Below are 19,301 nucleotides of genomic sequence, written 5' to 3'. Positions count from 1 at the left end.
ATAAGAATTAAAAACATAAGAAGTGAACACTTGTCCCCATTGAAATCAATAGCAAAATACTCATAGATTTAAACAAGGTCAAGATTTCATCCAAGGTGTTTGCACTTCTTGAAGAATTTGCTAATTTTTTTTTCTAGCTCATAATATTTCAAAAATCACCATATAATAATAATTCCTAGCTCTTATATATCTATCTATATCTAGCACTTTTCATCAGTAGATCTCAAAAGTATTTTACAAAGGAGGTAAGGATTGTTATGTCCATTTTACAGATGGGGAAGCTACAGTATAGACCTGGGAAGTGACTTGCCCAATGTCATCCAGCAGGCTTCTGGTAGAGCTGGGAACAAAACCCAGATCTCCTGATGCTGTTGGCCTTCAGAGGACTGGAGCCTTTGACTATTTTCAGAAGGTGAGTGGGTGCATTTCACCAGGCCTCCATGCTGGGAGATGTACCTGTAATTTTAACTGTGAATTTCCTGGCCTTTGGACTGCTTTTTTAATTACAGCACTTTATTAAGGTTTTTTCCATGAATATATTTCTATGTATTTACAGCTTTAACTCCATCTTAGCATTTGATGGGCCAAATTCATCCCTACCGGAAGTGGGTTACATCGGTGGTGAATTTGACCCAATTATTTTCTCTCTACATAAATACAGTACACTAGGTCTCTCTTTTTTTTTTTTATAATGCAAGCTCTAGGAGGTAGGTGATAAACTACTATCAGAGAAAATTAACTCATAGCAATGTATATAAGACTGAGACAGGTAGGAGATGAAGCTGCTGCAGTGCACAGATGTGACAGTAATTCATTCCAGCTGTTGTATATCTCCAGGGCATATTTGAGAAGGTGGCTTGAGAAATGTGCTCTTGAAAGTTCTCTTTTCCTTTCCACCTTTTTCAGAAGGGATTCCTCACCATCCTTTATATTAAGGATACATTTATAAATGGTTAATACATAATTAACAGATGTTTTAATATATAGTCAATGAAAGGTTACAGATTGTCAGAATCCAATAGGTTGTTTATAACCAGGGCTTACAACCATCTAGAACAGCTTCTACTGATGTGCTTATAACCATCTTCTATAACATATACTGTTTACATCTGGTACAACTTATCACATCTATTAATCGTTTAAAATCCTTTATAAACTACACTAGGGTACATTAATAATTAAAAAGGACCTGCACTAACTGGAGTCTTTCAGGAGTTTGGGATTTTAATGCAACTAAAGTTCCCAGGAAGTAGGGATGTGATTATAACAGAAAAGAAAACCTGCAGTGATGCCTTAATTACCTAAATTAATAGTTCCCGGATAAGAAACTATCTATTAAAAGTGAATTTTCATAAAACCTGCTATTGCTATTTCAGAATCTCCTGCCAGTGAACGGTGCTGGAGTCTCTCACTAGCAGCTATTTCATCCCACTGGCTGGGATATTTTATAGTACTGGGAAGCCAGACTGAGGGCCCAGAGTTGCTTCAGTGGAAATCAATTGGAATTTAGCCTAAGTAAAGGGTTCAGGACTGGCCTCATAATGCCCACAGGAATATTTTGCTTTCCCAAATGCAACAGACCAACATTCAAAGTACCTGCAGAAGATGATGTTCATGATGCATATATAAATGGTTTGCATGATCGCAAAGATCATATGTTTCCCTTTACATGGAACGTCACTTTGTTCAAGGGACTGGCAATGGGATTTGGGACATTTAATCTGTGTCACCAGTTCAAATCCATCCCATATTGAAAGCTGCTACCATCTGGATGGTTATTTGGTGGACTATGTGAAAATGAGCTTGGTGGTCCAGACCAGTTTTAGTGGACAGGTGACATGACAACGGGGGCTGGGCTAGTTGGCAGTCTCACCGAAGAAGCCAAGAACTGAATGAACCTCTCACAGAAGCTAGAGAGGGGTAAGTTCTGCAGCATTTGTGCATCTACTCCATCTCCTGGCTAATGCAAGATTGTTCTGCACAGTATATTTTATAGTCCTTTATCCAAACCACTTTTAAATAATTCAGCTGATGGGGTTGTGACATTGCACCCTATATGACTTTATGAAAATATGCTAATGAGAGTGAATATAATGTAACTGGAATATGCTTCATGCAAAAGGTCTCTTGTAAGGTATCATTACAAAGCTTATAATCTACTGAGTGTGGCCATCCTATTTGTACGAATGTGTCATTCTTGTATCTGAAACTAGAAATATGAAATATAACTCTGAGGGCCTACTGTAATTATGCAAAGTGTGGGCCATTAATGGTGGTTTGGAATCTTGATGGCTCCCATCAACCAGGACAATTGACTGGATGGCTCTGTTGGCAGGTGGGCCTTCCTGTGAGTCAGGCTGGGAGGAATGAAGGCTTGGGGGGGTCTTACAGTGACGTGATCATGTCACCTGAACTGGAATCCATCTTTAACCTGGTGTTTTTCCATTGAGGAGGAGGAGTGGGAACCCAGAGGGACAACGGATTCCCACCTTATGCAAAAGAAATATAAGTGGGTGGAACAGAATAAGGGGGCGGCCATCATGAGAAATCCCCTAGCTACCACCTGAGCTGGAACAAGGGCTGTAACCAGGGAAAGGATTGTGCCCAGACTAGGAAGGTGTCCAGTCTGTCAAAGAAACTTATTGAAACATCTCTGAGGGTGAGATTTTATCTGCATTCAGTTTTCTTACTGTATCAGGCATAGACTTGCAGGTTTTATTTTATTTTGTTTGGTAATTCACTTTGTTCTGTCTGTTACTACTTGGAACCATTTAAATCCTACTTCCTGTATTTAATAAAATCACTTTTTACTCATTATTTAACCCAGAGTATGTATTAATACCTGTGGGGGTGGCAAACAGCTGTGCATATCTATCAGTGTTATAAAGGGTGAATAATTTATGAGTTTACCCTGTAAAAGCTTTATACAGGGTAAAACGGATTTATTTGGGGTTTGGACCCCATTGGGAGTTGGGCATCTGAGTGTTAAAGACAGGTACACTTCTTAAGCGGCTTTCAGTTAAATCTGCAGCTTTGGGGCATGTGGTTCAGATCCTGGGTCTGTGTTGGAGCAGGCTAGCATGTCTGGCTCAACAAGACAGGGTGCTGGAGTCCCAAGCTGGCAGGGAAAGCAGGGGCAGAAGTAGTCTTGGCACATCAGTTGGCAGCCTCAGGGGGTTTCTGTGAGCCAACCCGTCACAGGGGTCTTCCACCATTTCCCTTGGGAGACTATTCCACAAAAGAATAGGTCTCACCATTAAGAAGTTTCCCCGATATTCAACGTTCATTCTCCTTAATTTCATCCCATCCTCCTAGTTATAGCCCTACTTACCACGCCTAACAATTCTTACTAAAATGCGGTTACATCCTTGTGCATCGGAGTCATGTCCCAGCGTCATCCTGCAGCCAATCCAGGACTTCTTTTAATCTTTCCTCAACCAACCCATCCCTCCCACACCCGTAGTCATTCTTGCTGATTTTCCCTGAATTCCTGTCTCCCTCTTTCTGGTGTGGAGGTGTGTTGGACTCAGTTGAGCATTCTAGGTGTGATCTCATTGGTGCTGGTCTATCACCTCCCTGCTTTGGGACATGAGCTGTCTTTATGCGCAGCACCCACATGGCTTGGGGAGGCGGAAGGGGACGCTCTCACTCTTAGATATGGTCCCTCCAGAATAAGGTTGAGGCACGCTGGTGGATCAGTTGTACTGCTGCTGTATAGAGCATTGTATTTGTACAGCCCATGCTGTACCTGCTGCTTTTAAAGCATTGTCTAGGAGGCGTTCGCCCAGAAAGCAGATTTTGAAGGCGTCGGGGGGGGCTAACACGTATTAAACGACCATTCCACATTTACAGTGTGGAATAAGGCACAGAGCAGATTAACTGTGGGATCACATGGTCGGAGTGGTCACTAAGATTATATCCCATTGGTTAGAAATGGAGGGCTGGCAGGGATAGGCCATCATAAAATGCCCGTTTTTTAAAGATAATAATAATAGCTAGCTCTTATCTATTGATTTTCCTCAGTAGATCTCAAAGCACTTTACAAAGCAGGTTAGTATAACTACTCCCATTTTACAGATGGGAAAACTGAGGCACAGAGCGGTGACGTGATTTATCCACAGTCACCCAATGGCAGAGCCAGAAACAGAACCCAGGTCTCCTGAGTCCCAGTCCAGGGCTCTATCCATTAAGAGGCGACTTCTGTTTGTTAATCCCTGGATTACAAACAGCACAGGGCTAGAGTGGGTTGGCAGGGTTGTTCCAGAGAGAAGACTATATAAGCCGCGGTGCTGGTAAACAATTACAAGAGAGACTCCAGGGTCTTCTCTGCAAGTTACCTCCGCTTTAACACTGAAACACAATCTTTCTTCAACGGCCCAATCTGCATATGGGCATCTACGCTTTCAAGGAAAAAAGCTGGTTTGAGGTTATAAGCAAACAGTGATGAGAACTGGTGGTTGATCTTATTCTGGAAGGGGTCAAAGTGGCCTTTTTTGAAGCGGGCAACCTTGAGCTGTTGGAGACACGTCATCTTGGCGTCCCTGACCCCGTAGAAGGTCAGTGCCTTTTCCGAATACTCCAGGTACACCCCGATCGTGTGAAAGAAGGGCTGCTGGATAACAGATTCGAAGCCACCAAACCAGGCCACGTAGTTCTGTCCATTCCACTGCAGGCAGCAGGATTTCTCGTTTCTCCCTAGGCGGCCTCTGTCGTAGGACTCCCGCGGGTTGAAGTCCTCGGCGATGACGCCAATGCTCACCCAGCCGTCGATGATTTCCACCTCCCAGTAGTAGTTACCTCGGTTCATCAGGTTCTCGCCCAGCACCTGCTCACAGTTGATGAACCTGGTTGGGCTCTCGGGGTAGCCGATGGGGTTCAACACTCGTTTGGCCCCTTTGGTTCCAAACAGCTGGAGGAACTTATCCGCGGTATCGCTGTCCAAATCGATGATGAAGGCAACTGTGCAGGAGGGGACAAGCAAACGCAAAAGAGAATCAGAATAGAATTTAGCACAGAGGATCCCTTTCCCCTTTAGCCCAAAGCGGTGAGTTTCAGTGGCTAATGTTACCAGGTCTGTTTCTGTATTATCGCTCTCCAATATCTGGGCAGAGGCCTTTCCCACCCCCGGCCCAATGGCAATAAACACCCACCCAGCTATTGACCCAAATCAGCAAAGCTAAAGAGATGTGTCTTGGGGTACGTCTACACTACAAGCAAAGGTATGACTGTAGCATACGGGAGCGAGATACCCGCACTAGCTTTACTCTAGCTAGCACAGGTAACTGTAGTAACATAGATGTGACGGCCCAGGCTCCAACACAAGCTAGCTACTAAAGCAGGAGCCTGCTGGGGAGCCTGGTTGCTAGCCCATGCCGCCGTATGAGCTGGAGTAAAGCTAGTGCGGGTATGCACACGCATGCTACAATCACACCTTCACTTGCAGCGGAGACATGCCCTTAGGACTGTGTCCTACTGGCTGCTGGATGGATCTCACCTTTGTCCGATCATCAGGAGAATTCCAGAGCAGAGAGCCCTGCCCCGAGAACTCCCCGCCACCCCCACCCCTCTAGGAATTCAACCCTGAATACAGAAAGCAAAAGCATTCCTGCTGATTGCAGCTAGGGTGACCAGATGTCCCGATATTTGGGGCTTTGTCTTATATAGGCTCCTATTACCCCCCCACCCCCATCCCCATTTTTCACACTTGCTATCTAGTCACCCTAATTGCAACTAACATGCAGTGTCTGATCTGATGGTGCATGTTAAGGTGATTAGCCACAGACTAAGGCAGGAGATTATTAGCAGGGCCAGAAACAACAGGGAAGACTGGCTCTTTCGGTCTAGCAGAGAGGTTAAGAGGCATATTCTGAATTTACCCCGCAGCAGATTTATCCATTAAGAGTTTCTTAATGCTGCAGAGAAATGCACAGACTCAGCCCTACCCCCAAATAAACTGACCACATGCCCTTGCACTGAGAAGCTGAGCAGGTACCCACCACGGACACTGACTTTGAAAGAAGCAACTGATCTTTATGGCTGGTATTGTTCTCTAGGGCAGCAGGAGGCTGGAGGGACATGGAGGCAAGAGGGCTCCTACCACTGAATACTGTAGTAAGTGGCCCCAGAAGGATACTAGCTAATCCCAAGGAATTTCTGTCTGGTCAGAAGGAGGGTTATGGCTTGGGGCCTTGTTGATGGGTATTTACAAAACAGGCGTTCAGCTGGGATAGAGTACTGGCCACCCGCCCATGCACAGGAATAAGCCACGGTGTAGTTCCACAAAGCCCAGGGGATCCAGCTTCAGATGCAGAGGAGTCAGGGGGAACAGGAGGTCCTTGAATTTCCAGCTGAATGAGGCGTTCATGGATTGGATCCATATCTGCACAGGCCCGTCTTCCGTTGGCGAGCGTGACCAACAGCGGCTCCTCCAAGAAGACTGAGGAGTACTTGTGGCACTTTAGAGACTAACAAACTTATTTGGGCATAAGCTTTCGTGGGCTAAAACCCACGAAAGCTTATGCCCAAATAAATTTGTTAGTCTCTAAGGTGCCACAAGTACTCCTGTTCTTTTTGCTGATACAGACTAACAGGGCTGGCTTTATTAACTGCAGGGCCCAACTCGAATACCCGGCGGTGGTCCGGGGCTTCGGCGGCACTTTGGTGGCAGAGGGTCCGCTCTGGGTCTTCTGCGGCACCAAAGGACCCCCCCCCCCCACCGAAATGCCACCAAAGCCCCAGACCGCTGCCAGGTAAGTAAAAAAAAAAAAAAAATTAAAAAGGCGTCTAAGGCGCAGGCCCTGACGCGGGGCCCCCTTAGGCACGGGGCCCGATTCCGGGGAATTGGGCGAATCGGCCTAAAGCCGGCCCTGCAGACTAACACGGCTACCACTCTGAAACCTGTCTCCAAGAAGACTGTTGACAGGCACTAGAAAATCGCCCTTGGATTTGTGAGTAAACGCATGTCTGCGTGAACACGCGAGGAGCAGAAAATAAAGCCGGGGGAAGAAAGCAGAGACCCACGGTAGCGTACAGGTGAGACGTGGCTCAAGCTCAATCTCTCTCCCCTTTCGGTGAGCTAGTGCTCCACCACGCGCTGCTGGAGCACGGGCTGTCAGATCGAGTCTCTTTCTAGCCCTTTTGGTTCTGCAGCTGGTCTATATCTGGCAGCTTGCCAAGCCCCGCACAGTGCTTTGAATATCAATCACAGTGTCTGAATCAGGCAACTTTTCATTGTAACCTCTTCAGTTAGCCTGGCTCTTCCGAGTCAGAATTCTGTCCGGCTTTAACAACTTATCTATTCAGCAACCGAATTATCCACCTACCTGAAGCCATCAAACTGGTTCAAAACAGAGCGTGGAATTAGTATTAGTTTGATTACAAGTTATTTGACTCTAGAGGGTCCAAGCTAATTAAACAGAGGATCAAATTAATCTGTGACTGAATGAAGTGGAAAGTGCTTTATGTGCAACAGCGTCTTGGCTAGATCTCCCAGAACTAGTTTGGCAGAGCTACACATAGGCTGACTTTTTAAGACGTTAGCTGGAAGGCAAATGGACTCTCTTTATTAGCTATATGGTATTTATCCCAACAACATGCACCGGACCCTGCCAGGGAGCAGACATACAAATGCAGCTGCCGGCCCAGAAAGTTTACATGTTGTCAGTGCTTTGAGCAGAAAGGGGAAATACAGTAACTGGCCTTAGCAACAGAAGCCAAAACAAAGGTCAGGGTCTTACATTTCAGGAAATAGTCTCTTGTCTCCAAGCAGGCTGGATTGTTTGATTTGTCCGAAGGTTGGGGCTCAGCGACTGCTGCAAGGAGAGGAATAAAAAGCGTCACCATCGAGCTACATAAACAGCAAAGGCAACAAAGCCCCCGTGAACGGATGCTGTGTGAATCTCAGAGGGAGGTGCAAAGCCCTGAGCCTCACACGCTGCTCCTGCTTTAAAAAATATAAAACCAAGAGCCAGGGGCGGCTCTAGCTTTTTTGCCACTCCAAGCACGGCAAGCAGGCTGCCTTCAGCGGCTTGCCTGCAGGAGGTCCCCAGTCCCGCGGCTTCGGCGGCTTGCCCGTGGGAGGTCTCTAGTCCCGCGGATTCGGTGGCTTGCTTGTGGGAGGTCCCCGGTTCCACAGATTCAGCGTACCCGCCGCCAAATTACCGCCAAATCCGTGGGACCGGTGGACCTCCCGCAGGCAAGCTGCCGAAGGCTGTCTGACTGCTGCCCTCACAGGGACCGGCAGGGCACCCCTGCGGCTTGCTGCCCCAGGCACACGCTTGGTGCCCTGGTGCCTGGAGCCGCCAGTTCCAAGAGCAAAAAAGGAACATCCCTGGGACTCTACAACATTCATGCAGGATCCTACGACAGATGGTCCTGCTGCTGCACTGACAACCAGCCAACAGGGGGCACTAACAACCCAACCCCGCAGGCTGAGGCCAGTACACAGTATACACAATACAAGGCAGATCCCTGTTGGACTGGGCTTAACGGCAGGCAATGGCCACATGTGTTCCGCAGGAGGAGACGGGCGTGGCTGGGAAGGGAATGATTTTGATGGGTCTCCAGGAGAATTATAAACAACAGGGAGTTGAACCAGTCATTAAAGGCTAAAATGGAGCTGCCCGAGTCTGTGTGAAACTCAACCAGCAGCTTCAGCTTCCCCCCTCCCTCCCCCTGCCAGGACAGAGAGTCCGGGAATGAAGCGGTCGGTCTGTGTTCAGAGGAGACAAGTCTCCCTTTCATGGGAAGCCTCTTGGGGGAAGTTCCCCAAACCGCCCGGCCACACCTAGCTCCAAGCCTGTTTGTTGCCTTCTGACTTTCTAGTCGTTGTGGAAACTTCATAAACCCACCCCCGAGCGAGGCCTGAGCCCAGACGGCAGAGGCTGACTGAGAGGCTGATTATGCAATCGCACAGTTTCCAAGGCTGTCGGGAGGGGTAGGGAGCTCTTCACGGCTCTGCCCTGGGGGTGCTGGCTTCTCACATTCATTTGCTAGTTATAAAAGTTAAACGGGGACGCTCAAGAGCCTCAGTGCTCCTTGTGCACGCTGGGGAGCAATATAAACCTCGGCCCACACAACAAGGGGCTAGCCCATGGTGGCTAAATACACACCTTCCTGCATCCCATGGAAACCAGACTCTTCATACCCCTTCCCCAGCAACTGGTCCCACTGGTTCTTGCATCCAGTCACCAGCAGCTCCTTCACGGCACACACAGCCTGGCTGGACTTGGTGAAGCTCAGTTCCTTCTGGAAGCTTGGACACAGGGAACTCTTTTCCTCAGCTGCTATTTTTAACGCCTGGAACTCCTGAGCCAAGGATACAGGGATCAAGAGCCTGCAAGAATCTTGGGCTGCGTCTTGTTCCACCACCACACCCCTTCCCAAAACACTAGTGCAGTGATTGTTCCCAGGACCCAGCGTGAAGACAGACATGCAACAGGGAGGGAACGACTTCTCTGGCCATGTGTTCCTTAGTCAGTTTCAAATCTGACTCGAGAATATCACGTACAACAGCATCTCCTCCCACCAAGGATCACTGCCCCAGCTCCACGGCTGAGGTGCTTGAGGATTGCTCGCTCTGCAGAGATTGCCTCCGTGCCAGGGGCTGCTTTGTGCATGCCCACAATAGCTGCCCATTATTTTTCCCCCCTTTAACTTTCCAGTGAGTGGCAGGAGGCAAGTTAGTTCACATGCAATCCAAAAACCCAGTATCAAACTCACTGTAATGACCTTTAATTACGGGCCTGAGCCGAGGGCATCATTTGCAGCTTTTTCCCCCAACAACTCACCCTCTTCACCTCCCATTTCTGTTCACCTGCTACCCGATGAACATGCCCTTAGGAGGCACAAGTCTACAGGCTTTGTCCCCACGCTGCTGCAATGCAGATCTGAACCCGCTGTTATGCATGTGTAACACCAACAGACTCTGATTGTCAGCAGGCGGGATCGAACCTGCGACCTCCGGAGCTCAGTGCATGAGCCTCTACTGCATGAGCTAAAAGCCACGTGGCTGTTAGCTAAGGCTGTAGAGCAGACTCATTAATCTCTAAGTGGTCTGGATGCCACTACATGGGACAGAGCACCACACCCAGGAGGTGCGTGGGTTACACATGTGCTGTCACATACCAGCAGGGATCGCTGGCATAGTCTAACCTTTGCCAGCTCCTGGGCCCCTGTTCTTCACAGAGTCATGCCCTCAGCTATAACGAAGGTTCAGTGCTAACGATAATTTGGTAAGTATCTAGCTATGTACTTGGTGCAGGTCAACATGCACTCCCAGCGTCTCGCTGCTCCCAGCACCCCGCCACTCCCAGCGCCCGTTGCTGACAGTGAACCTCTGCTCCATCTGCTCCCTGTGTTCATCTGTCTTCCATTTGCAACATGAGTGTGGGCAAATTGCTCACTAGCAGCCTGACCCAAAGCCCACTGAAGGCAATGGAAAAACACCTGTTGCTTTCAGTGGGCTTTGGGTCAGATCCTGGTTGAATCATGGATTAGCCAAGAACTGCACTGCAGTTTGAAGGGAGAGGAGCTTGGAAGTGTCACGTTCCAGCCAGGGCCGGCTCCAGCGTTTTTGCCGCCCCAAGCGGCGCAAAAAAAAAAAAAAGCTGCAATCAGCAGCACTTTGGCAGCAGCTCTACTGCTGATGCTTCATTCTTCAGTGGCAATTCGGCAGCAGGTCCTTCCCTCCGAGAGGGACTGAGGGACCCGCCGCCAAATTGCCGCCGAAGAGCCGTACATGCCGCCCCTTTCCGTTGGCCGCCCCAAGCACCTGCTTGCTGCACTGGTGCCTGGAGCCGGCCCTGGTTCCAGCTCCCCAGGAAGCGCTAGCAGAGATCAGTACCTCCGGTCATTTGCAATTTTTAACCCTGCCCCAGCGCTTGCTCCGCTCCTGGCATCAGTCCCTGCGCACCTGTAGGAAATAAATGGTATCCGTGCTCGGAACCCTCTCCAGGTTCTGCCTGCACTGAGCCAGCTTGGCACGCCTCTCCTCCTTCTGCCGGAGATCCTCTTCAGCCTCAAGCAGCATGGATCGCTCGCCATCCTCGATGAAGCCAGTCACCTCTTTCTGGAAGGTCACCAGAGCTCTGGATGCTTCATCGAAGAGCCTGCTGACTTTTTCCTTCTCCTTCAGGGCGGCGCTCTACGCACACAAAGATGGGCATCTGCATTATTAGTAATCAGCTTTCCTCTTTCTATAGCTCAGTTCGTGGAAGGATCTCAGAGCTCTTTACAGACAGCAGCAGTTCATTAAGATCTTTCCTGTACTGGGGTTTTTGGCACCAATCTGGCTGCACCGGAGCAAACCACTACTTGTACTAGGGCACCGTGTTTACATGAAGGGTCTGCACGGTGCAGCTGAAGTGGTGCCAAAAAATGCACTCCAAGCAGTGCAGACAAGACCTATGCCACACCCCACTCCTCTGAGGTCGGCGGGTGTTACTGCCCCCATTTTATACAGGGAGAAACGGGGGCACAGAGAGGTGACGTGAACCAAGGTCAGACAGGGAGGCAGTAGCAGAGGCAGGTGTAGAACTGTGCCCCTTTGCATTTCCATGGAGCATGGCTGCCCTTGTACAGCTTGTTTCACTTTGATCACCTCTCCCTTCACTTCCCCCACCTCTCTTCACAGGAAATGGCAGTGCAGCGCCTTCGCTCAGGCTGTGCTTTGCTGTCCCATGCAGAGATGCAGTTAATGTCAAATCCACAGTCTGGCATGTGGTCAAAGCAGCGAGCAGGCAGGACGCCACCCCAAACGGGAGCAGAAAGCTATGTGAACCGTAGTGGCGAATGGGTGACAGACACGCAAGCCTGGGTATAATCAGCCTGCTGAAAGCTTAGGCATGTGGCTGCCATGGGGACTGATAAGGCTAAAGGAAATACCTCCCCAACTGAGTTCCTCCAGGGGAGCAACCTCAGTCCCAGAACAGTTTCCTCAGGGGCAGTATTTCCTATCCTGACAACATTCCAGACTGGGGGCCATGTATCGGGTCAGACGGCCGCTGGGGAAGTCAGATGCCAGCAGGCCGGGTGGCCACCATGCTTTCCCAAAGCACTGAGCACTCCCGAACTGGGAAGAGCTGCCTCTAGTAGAAGTCTCTCCAAATCATAGACTATCAGGGTTGGAAGGGACCTGAGGAGATCATCTAGTCCAACCCCCTGCTCAGAGCAGGGCAAATTCCCAGACAGTTATTTTGTTTTTTTTTCTTAACCCCAGTTCCCTAAATGGCCCCCTCAAGGATTGAACTCAAAGTTGCTCTCGGTTCTAGGGGGGCTCTCCAGGGCATTTGTTAGAGGAGACGCAGTTCAGAGGGGAGGTGGAAGGGAGCGGGAAATGCTCCAAACTCAGCTCAAGCCCTGGGCAAGGTGACGACAAAGTCATCTTACTTTGATGAGCTCCACAGTCTTTCTGGTCTGCGCGACGGTGACTCCCAGCTCGTCCAGCTGGTCCTCCACGCAGCTCAGGATTTTGGGTCGCTGGGCCTTGAAAACAAAAAGGATGAAAAAAGCCTCGCTGAAAGGTGCGTTAGCTGCTATACCCGAGCTGCATTCGGAACCTGAGCCCCCCAGGGTGAGCAGGGCTATGGTGGCGTATGAGGGAAAGAGGGGTGGGGGCAGGTGGGTGCCGAAGGAGCAGGAGAAAGCAAGAGGGCACTAGCACTGCCCCAACAGACCCGCTAGGACTCACCGGACAGGGGAGTCATTCTGTTCCAAGTGTCCCATTGGCCCCATCGCCCTTAGACCCCACCCTCGTCCTTTGCTACCTCCCACTTTAGCAACAACAGAAATTCAAATGCAAAAAACTTTGTTAAACACGGAGCAACGGCTGCAGCCTCACAGCAGTGTAGTGAGCTCCCCAGCCCCTTCCAGAGCAGGGATGTGACATTCCCCAGCACCCTTCCAAAGGGGAGAGGACCGCTCCCGAACCTCAAAGGCTGGATAACCAAGGAATGCTGCGTAAAGGCCCCTGCGCACCCCTTACAAGAGTGTCAGCTTCACCACAACACACATTAGAACATCTGCAGCTGTGCTGGATGTGTTGGAAGCATCACCTTAACTCTGCATGGCCTGGTGTTCTAATGGCTGAAGAGTGTGTTGTGTCCTCAGGCCAACGCACTTGTAAAGGGCACGACGGGGCGGGACCTTGACTCCACATTTCCTGGGTGTCTGAGGTTCGAGTTCTGGGAAGAAGGCTCTGCCCTTCGTGAAGGCTGCGAGGGGCACAGTACGTGGCTGCAGCCACAGATGCACATGAGCAACGTTCATGGGGTTTGGATAAACATTGGCCTGGGAGAGGCGCATTGAGAGCAAGGCACACTGTGCTGTCGCCCAATGAAGGGAAAAAGCCAGCCACACGCCAAACCACACCAACAGCACGGCACGCGCCAGTGGCTGAGAGCATAAGGAGACCAGAGCATGGGAGAGATCTTACCTGGGAAACTGCAGAACCCCATGGGAGGGAGCAGGGAGGGTCAACGCAATTGACAATTGACACGGTCCAGGCTGTTTATGGCAACTTCAGATCCCAATGCAGCTGCCTGATACCTCCTCCCCCAGAAGCTGACCCCACCCTCCTCCATTGCCAGGTACCATCTTGGACTAACCTTCCTGATGCCTGGGGGGTGGTGAAGCAGGATTCTTAGCATTACCAGGCCCCCTTTCCCATCCCTCAAGCCAATCCACTGTGAGTAGTTACATTAATATTAATGAGCCAACGCTGTCCAGTAGATTGTGCCTCCAATATGATCTGCCTTCAGCATGCTAGATCGGGTGGGCAGCGTACTGTTTGCCTAAGGCTGGCAGCTCCTTGGAGATTCTGCCTTCCTGTGTGTTCTCCACAGTGCAGATCACCCCGATGGCATTCAGGCAGGAGGATTTCTCTGCAGCAGGAGGGTGGCCGCAAGAACCAGATGAAATAGCATGTGTTAATTCCACCCGGTACTCCCCACTATAAATCAGGTCTGTGATCACCTAGGTTTGCCTCTACCAGCTACGCCCACTCAGCGCTTCCTAGCACCAGCGGGAATCAGACAGCTCCATCTGCTGCAATAGCACAGACCCCCGGCCACTTGAGCTGAAGGAGAATCCCCATTAAGTGTTAGCAGTATAAGAGCCATAACACAGACACTTCAGCAACTCTGATTCTAACCAGTAGAGGGCAGTGGCCATTAGCCAGGTCATGGCAACGCCTGGCAAAGCTGCCCCTCCTCTCTCGCTTTGGGAACTTCTCCCAACTACTGCAGATGAGCCAGAATGAAACTGACAGCTCAAGGAAACCTTGTGGGTGAGAATTTGGTAGTGAGTCAGGCCCATCTGGGAACGGGAGTGATGGAAAAATCCCTGCCGACAGAACACAAAAGACGACTGGAGCAAGGAATGGAATCTGGGAATGAAGCCAAAAGAAATAAAGGACCTGATTTAAGATACTGTGGGAAAGAGATGCAAGTGGACAAATTGCTCCCAGGTTTAATTCAAGTGAAGGCCACGGAGTGAGGCCAGGGATGGATTTGGCCCAGTACCTCTCAAAGGAACCTGTATACCCCCAGACTTTTGTTTCTGCCTCCTCCCCAAACCCACACATAATCAGTTACATTACCAGATCTCTTGCATGTGTGTAATCTGGCAGCCCAGATGGAACCCTTTGTAGCAGTCCGGTTAAACTGTTATTTTTACTTAAAACCATCTTGTCAGTGGATTTTCCAATGCGGATTTTCCCCCGCCTGGCTGCAGCTCCAGGGAATTGCAGAGAACAGAGCACCATTTTCAAGTTAACAAGCACAGAGTGTTCTGGGATCTTGACACCTTTTTTCCCTTCCTTCTCCCTTCACTGGCAAAATCCTACCTTGACTGTTAAGCACTATACTATGAAACTGACTATGCCATAGCACTGTGATTTAACAGGGTTGGGGGCTTTGGTCCTACATGTGTGCAAGGGGTCAAACTGTGTTCCCAGCTTGGAAAACAGACAACCCCCTTCCCAACCCAAGCTTTAGCCGATCATTCAATTTATATTTCAGTCCTGGGCTCCCTGCATACAGATCTACCGACGCCCTTTAATCCTGCCCTGCAACATCACTGATATTCCAGTCCTGGGATGCCTCCCCAAAAAAGCTCTGTGATGTCCTTCATTCCTGACCCCACCCCTCAATGCTGGTATCAACTAAACGGGTCTGCTGATGCCCCTCAACCCTGACCCACAGCCTCTTTGCTATTCAAACCTGCAGCTCTACCCATGCCCCCGATGCACAGCATCCTGCTATCCCAGCCCCGCGCTTCCCCCTAGCTCTGCCAATGCCCCTCAATCCTGACCCCCAGCCCCCTGCAATCCCAGCCCTGCGCTTCCCCCCAGCTCTGCCGATGCTCCTCAATCCAGACCCACGGCCCCCTGCAATCCCACCCCTGTGCTTCCCCCCCCAGCTCCGCCGATGCTCCTCAATCCAGACCCACAGCCCCCTGCAATCCCAGCTCTGATGCCCCTCAATGCAACACTCCCTGTTGTCCTGGCCCTGGGGAGCAAACCCCACAAGAGTCTGGGCACCCAGCGTGGCCAGGGCTGTTCAGAGAGGTAGAAAGACCCCCCCCCAGCCCCTTCTGTGCTCCCACCTTACCTCCTTGTGCTCCCGCTCCACCTCCACCGCCACCACCTCGTGGCTCCGGTGCTGCTGGCCCTGGCACAGCTGGCAGATGCAGGCCTGGTCGGTGCGGCAGAAGCTCTCCAGCGGCCGGAGGTGCAGCTTGCACAGGCTGTCCTCGATGCGGCGCAGCGGGGGCACCAGGCGGTGGCCCTGGAAGGCCGGGCTCCGCAGGTGGGGCTGCAGGTGGGGCGGGCAGAAGGAGGCCAGGCACACCAGGCAGGACTGGGCCGCCGTGGCCCGCTCGCCCTCGGGGCAGACATCGCACAGCACCCCCTCCTCCTGCCGCTGGGGGGCGCCGCCGGGCTCCCCCGGCTCCGGGGGCGCCGGCGGGGCCATGGGGCTGCGGGCGCCGGGCGGCGGCTGGCGGAGCTGGAGCAGCTCGCACAGCGTGTGGTTCTTGCGCAGCTGCAGGTCGGCCGGGAAGGGCTCCTGGCACAGCGGGCAGCGGGGGGCGCCCTGCCCGCCGCCCGCCCCGGCCCCCGGGCGGTGTCTGTGCGCCCCCAGGCAGCCCAGGCAGAAGTTGTGGCCGCAGGGGATGGTGACCGGGTCCTTCAGGGTGTCCAGGCAGATGGGGCAGCCGAAGGGGGAGTCCAGCGGGCTGGGCAGGCTGCCGCCGGCCGAGCCGCTCTCCATGCTGCTCCCTGCGAGTGCGAGGGACTGGGGGACGCGCCAGCCGGGAGCAGGGCGGCCAGCTCCGCCCAACAGGAACTGGTGTCAGAGCCGCAGCCCGGGGGCCGGCTCCGGGGGGCGCAGACTCCCCAAGCGAAACGGACGTGGGGGGCAGGCGCCTGCAGCGGGGATCCCCCAGAGACAGTGACCTGGGGGTGCCCCCTGCCGTGGAGATTCCCTCAGAGACAGTGACCTGGGGGTACGCCCTGCAGCAGGGATCCCGCAAGAGAAGGTGACATGGGGAATAGCAATAGCCCCCTCCATTAGGGATCCTCCAGAGTAAGTGACATGCTGGTACCCCCCAACCCCCAGCAGGGATCCCCAGGAAAAAGTGACCTGTGGCACAGCCCCCTCCAGCAGGGATCCCCCCACAGTGCACTCACTGACAACATGGGGTGGGGGGGAGAGAAATTAAACTGACCTTTTAAGTGTCAGAACAGAGAATACTTTCCTGGGTGCTGGCGGGTGAGTCTTGCCCACATGCTCAGGGTTTAGCTGATCACCATATCTGGGGTCAGGAAGGAATTTTCCTCCAGGGCAGATTGGCAGAGACCCTGGGGGTTTTTCGCCTTCCTCTGCAGCATGGGGCAAGGGGCACTTGCTGGAGGATTCTCTGCACCTTGAAGTCTTTAAACCACAAGTTGAGGACTTCAGTAGCTCAGACACAGGTCATGGGTTTGTTACAGGAGTGGGTGGGTGAGATTCTGTGGCCTGCGTTGTGCAGGAGGTCAGACTAGAAGATCATAATGGTCCCTTCTGACCTTAAAGTCTATTAATTAAAAAAAAAAAAAAAAAAGAGCAAGTTTCGTCCCCAACAAACCCTCCCCCCATCACCAAAGATGAGTGATTCTCCTTCCCCTAGAAAGGAGGGTTTCAGAGCAATCTGGGGCACATTAGCTTTACAGGCCCATTGTCATAGACGGAGGCTGTCTTTCTGTTCCATGCATGTACAGCTCCTAGCACAGTGGGGCTGTGAGCCATGACTGTGCTCCTAGGTACTGCCTTAATACAAATAATAGCAGCAAGTGTCATGGTGACTCAGAGAGGCCATGCCCCTGCAAACACACATTGTGAGCAGTCCCTCTGGAGGATTTGGCCTGGGCATCAGTGTTAGTAGGATTCAGGGTTCTGTATGGGGTTTTGGACACATCTACTCACACCTGCTTGCTCAGAATCCACCATTTTCAGCCCATTAAAACAAAATCTGCATCAACCTACCTACAGCCCCGGGATCAATGCACCGAGTCGCCCATGGGATTCCTCACATGCCTCCAGTTGCTCATGTGTGTAAGAGTTTGCGAGGTTGGCACCCAGCCCAGGGTAGTGTAGTTACACAGTGCCAGTCTGTGATTTCTGTGTGCTGGATTCCAGTGACTAGGCCAGCCATAGATATCTGGCCATTTTTATTTCTCTAGTATCAGGTCAGTTGTATAAATATCTTTTGCTGGACAGTCAGTTTTATGTGTTTGCTTTTAAGGTTTGAAAACGCCATGCCCCTGGCTGGCTTCAAAGCAAGCAGAGCAATGAGACACAGGCCTTTTCCTTCTCCTGTTGCCCAAACCCTTCCTGCTAGGGGCATGCTCTGGCCACTGGGTGAGACAGATTCCTTCCCTCCCCCCCAGCCTGCCGCCTCGCATGCCCCAGGCCAAAATCACTGCTGGCAGAGGTGGGTGCTGCTCCATTGAAGCCACTAGGCCGCCAGTGTTGAATATGGCCGTCTGCCATTCATGTTCTTCAGAACATGGGAACCGGGCTGACAGGGGACAGTGCATCCGCAACAGGGGGCAGGAGACAAATGCCAGCCAGTATCAGGTGCCCCCTTCCATGGCTGCTCCAGATGCTGCCCAAGTGAAGGGAGTTGGGCAGGGGCTCTGTGGAGAGCTACAGCTTTGGAGCAGTACCCAGGCTAAGCAGCTGGGTGATTTGCCACCTAACTTTTGTCCTCCTGAACAGGGAAAAATAAAAGCTACTGTATATGGAGACCTGGATTCCTGAAATTCTGCCACTCCTCCCCCCTTGCAGCCCAGCTTTCCCTGGAGGACAGAGCCTCCCTCCCAGCCTTCACTGTAGCTGGCTCATTTTCCTCCCACCTGAGTCTTTGAGCTTCCTTCCAAGTCAGGCAGCCCTGCCTCTCCAGCCTGGCAGTTGGCCGGCAACAACCAGCTTTGCATGGGACAGTCTTTGCTACTCTCCCTTCTGCTCTGCCCACCCAGCCCTGGGGCCCACCTCTGCGAGGGGTTGATCGGACATTGACATGGAAGCATGACGGTGGATGGAAAGCCGGGGAGGAAAGGGTTTGCAGCGGGGGCTGCTTGATATGGGCACAGATGGGGCAGTAGGGGCCTAGTGACCATCTCACTCGTCACCCTTTTCCTGCTGGCTCCCTTCCTCCCATGCCGATCCAGTGAGATGCTCCCATCTCCACAATCGGATGTCGGGGGGAGAAAGGAGCACTAACCCGAGAGGGAAACAGGCTGGTCAGAGAAGGAAGCTGAGGCAAGGGGAGGAATCTGAATTCAGTCTCAGCTTTGTCTGCAAACCCACCTCACTGGCCCAAGCCACGGGGCTGTTCAAGGAGTTGCCCTGAGGCAGAGCAACATCTTCCCCGGGCAGGCAGCAGCTCAGGGGGTAGTGCCAGGGCTCAGAGTGGGATGAGCTTGTGGCCCAGGAGGCATCTTTCCTGAGCAGGACACGTTTGCCAAGTGGGCTGGGCAACGGGGTGATCAATGGCCCCAGAGCCACGGGGGATGGGTTTGGGACAGGTGTGTGTGGAATATGGACAGAGGGAGGTTATAATGGACCGTTTAGGGGCTAGGAGATGGGGCATAGCTGCCTTGTATTTATACACAGCCATGGCATGGCTCAGGGAGCGGCAATGCAGGCTTCCCCACTCATGTGCTTCTGTCCACTGTGAGGTGAGGCAGGGGGGAGATGGTGTTCAGGCTTCAGGCCTTCACCATCTCCAGTGAGGCTGCCAACACGGGCACCAAGTCAGCC

The 19,301-nt window shown here is 51.9% G+C and overlaps 1 protein-coding gene across 2 annotated transcripts; it reads right to left on the bottom strand.

Moving 5' to 3' along the window:
- Nucleotides 1-676: 676 nt before the first annotated feature.
- Nucleotides 677-16,268, bottom strand: TRIM47 (tripartite motif containing 47). 2 transcript variants are annotated; one of them, XM_039501850.1, is made up of 7 exons: nucleotides 15,609-16,268; nucleotides 12,388-12,483; nucleotides 10,913-11,143; nucleotides 9,111-9,306; nucleotides 7,737-7,811; nucleotides 4,508-4,959; nucleotides 677-924 (listed from the first exon to the last, which is right to left on the bottom strand). In XM_039501850.1, exons 1-7 carry the CDS (start codon nucleotides 16,266-16,268, stop codon nucleotides 736-738), a joined length of 1,899 nt encoding a protein of 632 aa, XP_039357784.1. In that variant the 3' UTR covers nucleotides 677-735. The 2 variants fall into 2 exon arrangements, with proteins under 2 accessions (XP_039357784.1, XP_039357785.1); XM_039501851.1 differs by lacking the exon at nucleotides 677-924 and having other exon boundaries at nucleotides 2,882-4,959.
- Between the last annotated feature and the right edge of the window lie 3,033 nt (nucleotides 16,269-19,301).

The sequence above is a fragment of the Mauremys reevesii genome, linkage group 15 (assembly GCF_016161935.1).
Source record: "Mauremys reevesii isolate NIE-2019 linkage group 15, ASM1616193v1, whole genome shotgun sequence".
NCBI lineage: Eukaryota > Metazoa > Chordata > Testudines > Geoemydidae > Mauremys > Mauremys reevesii.
The sequence above is the reverse complement of the archived record's forward strand: the minus strand, read 5'-3'. Positions and strand labels throughout refer to the sequence as shown.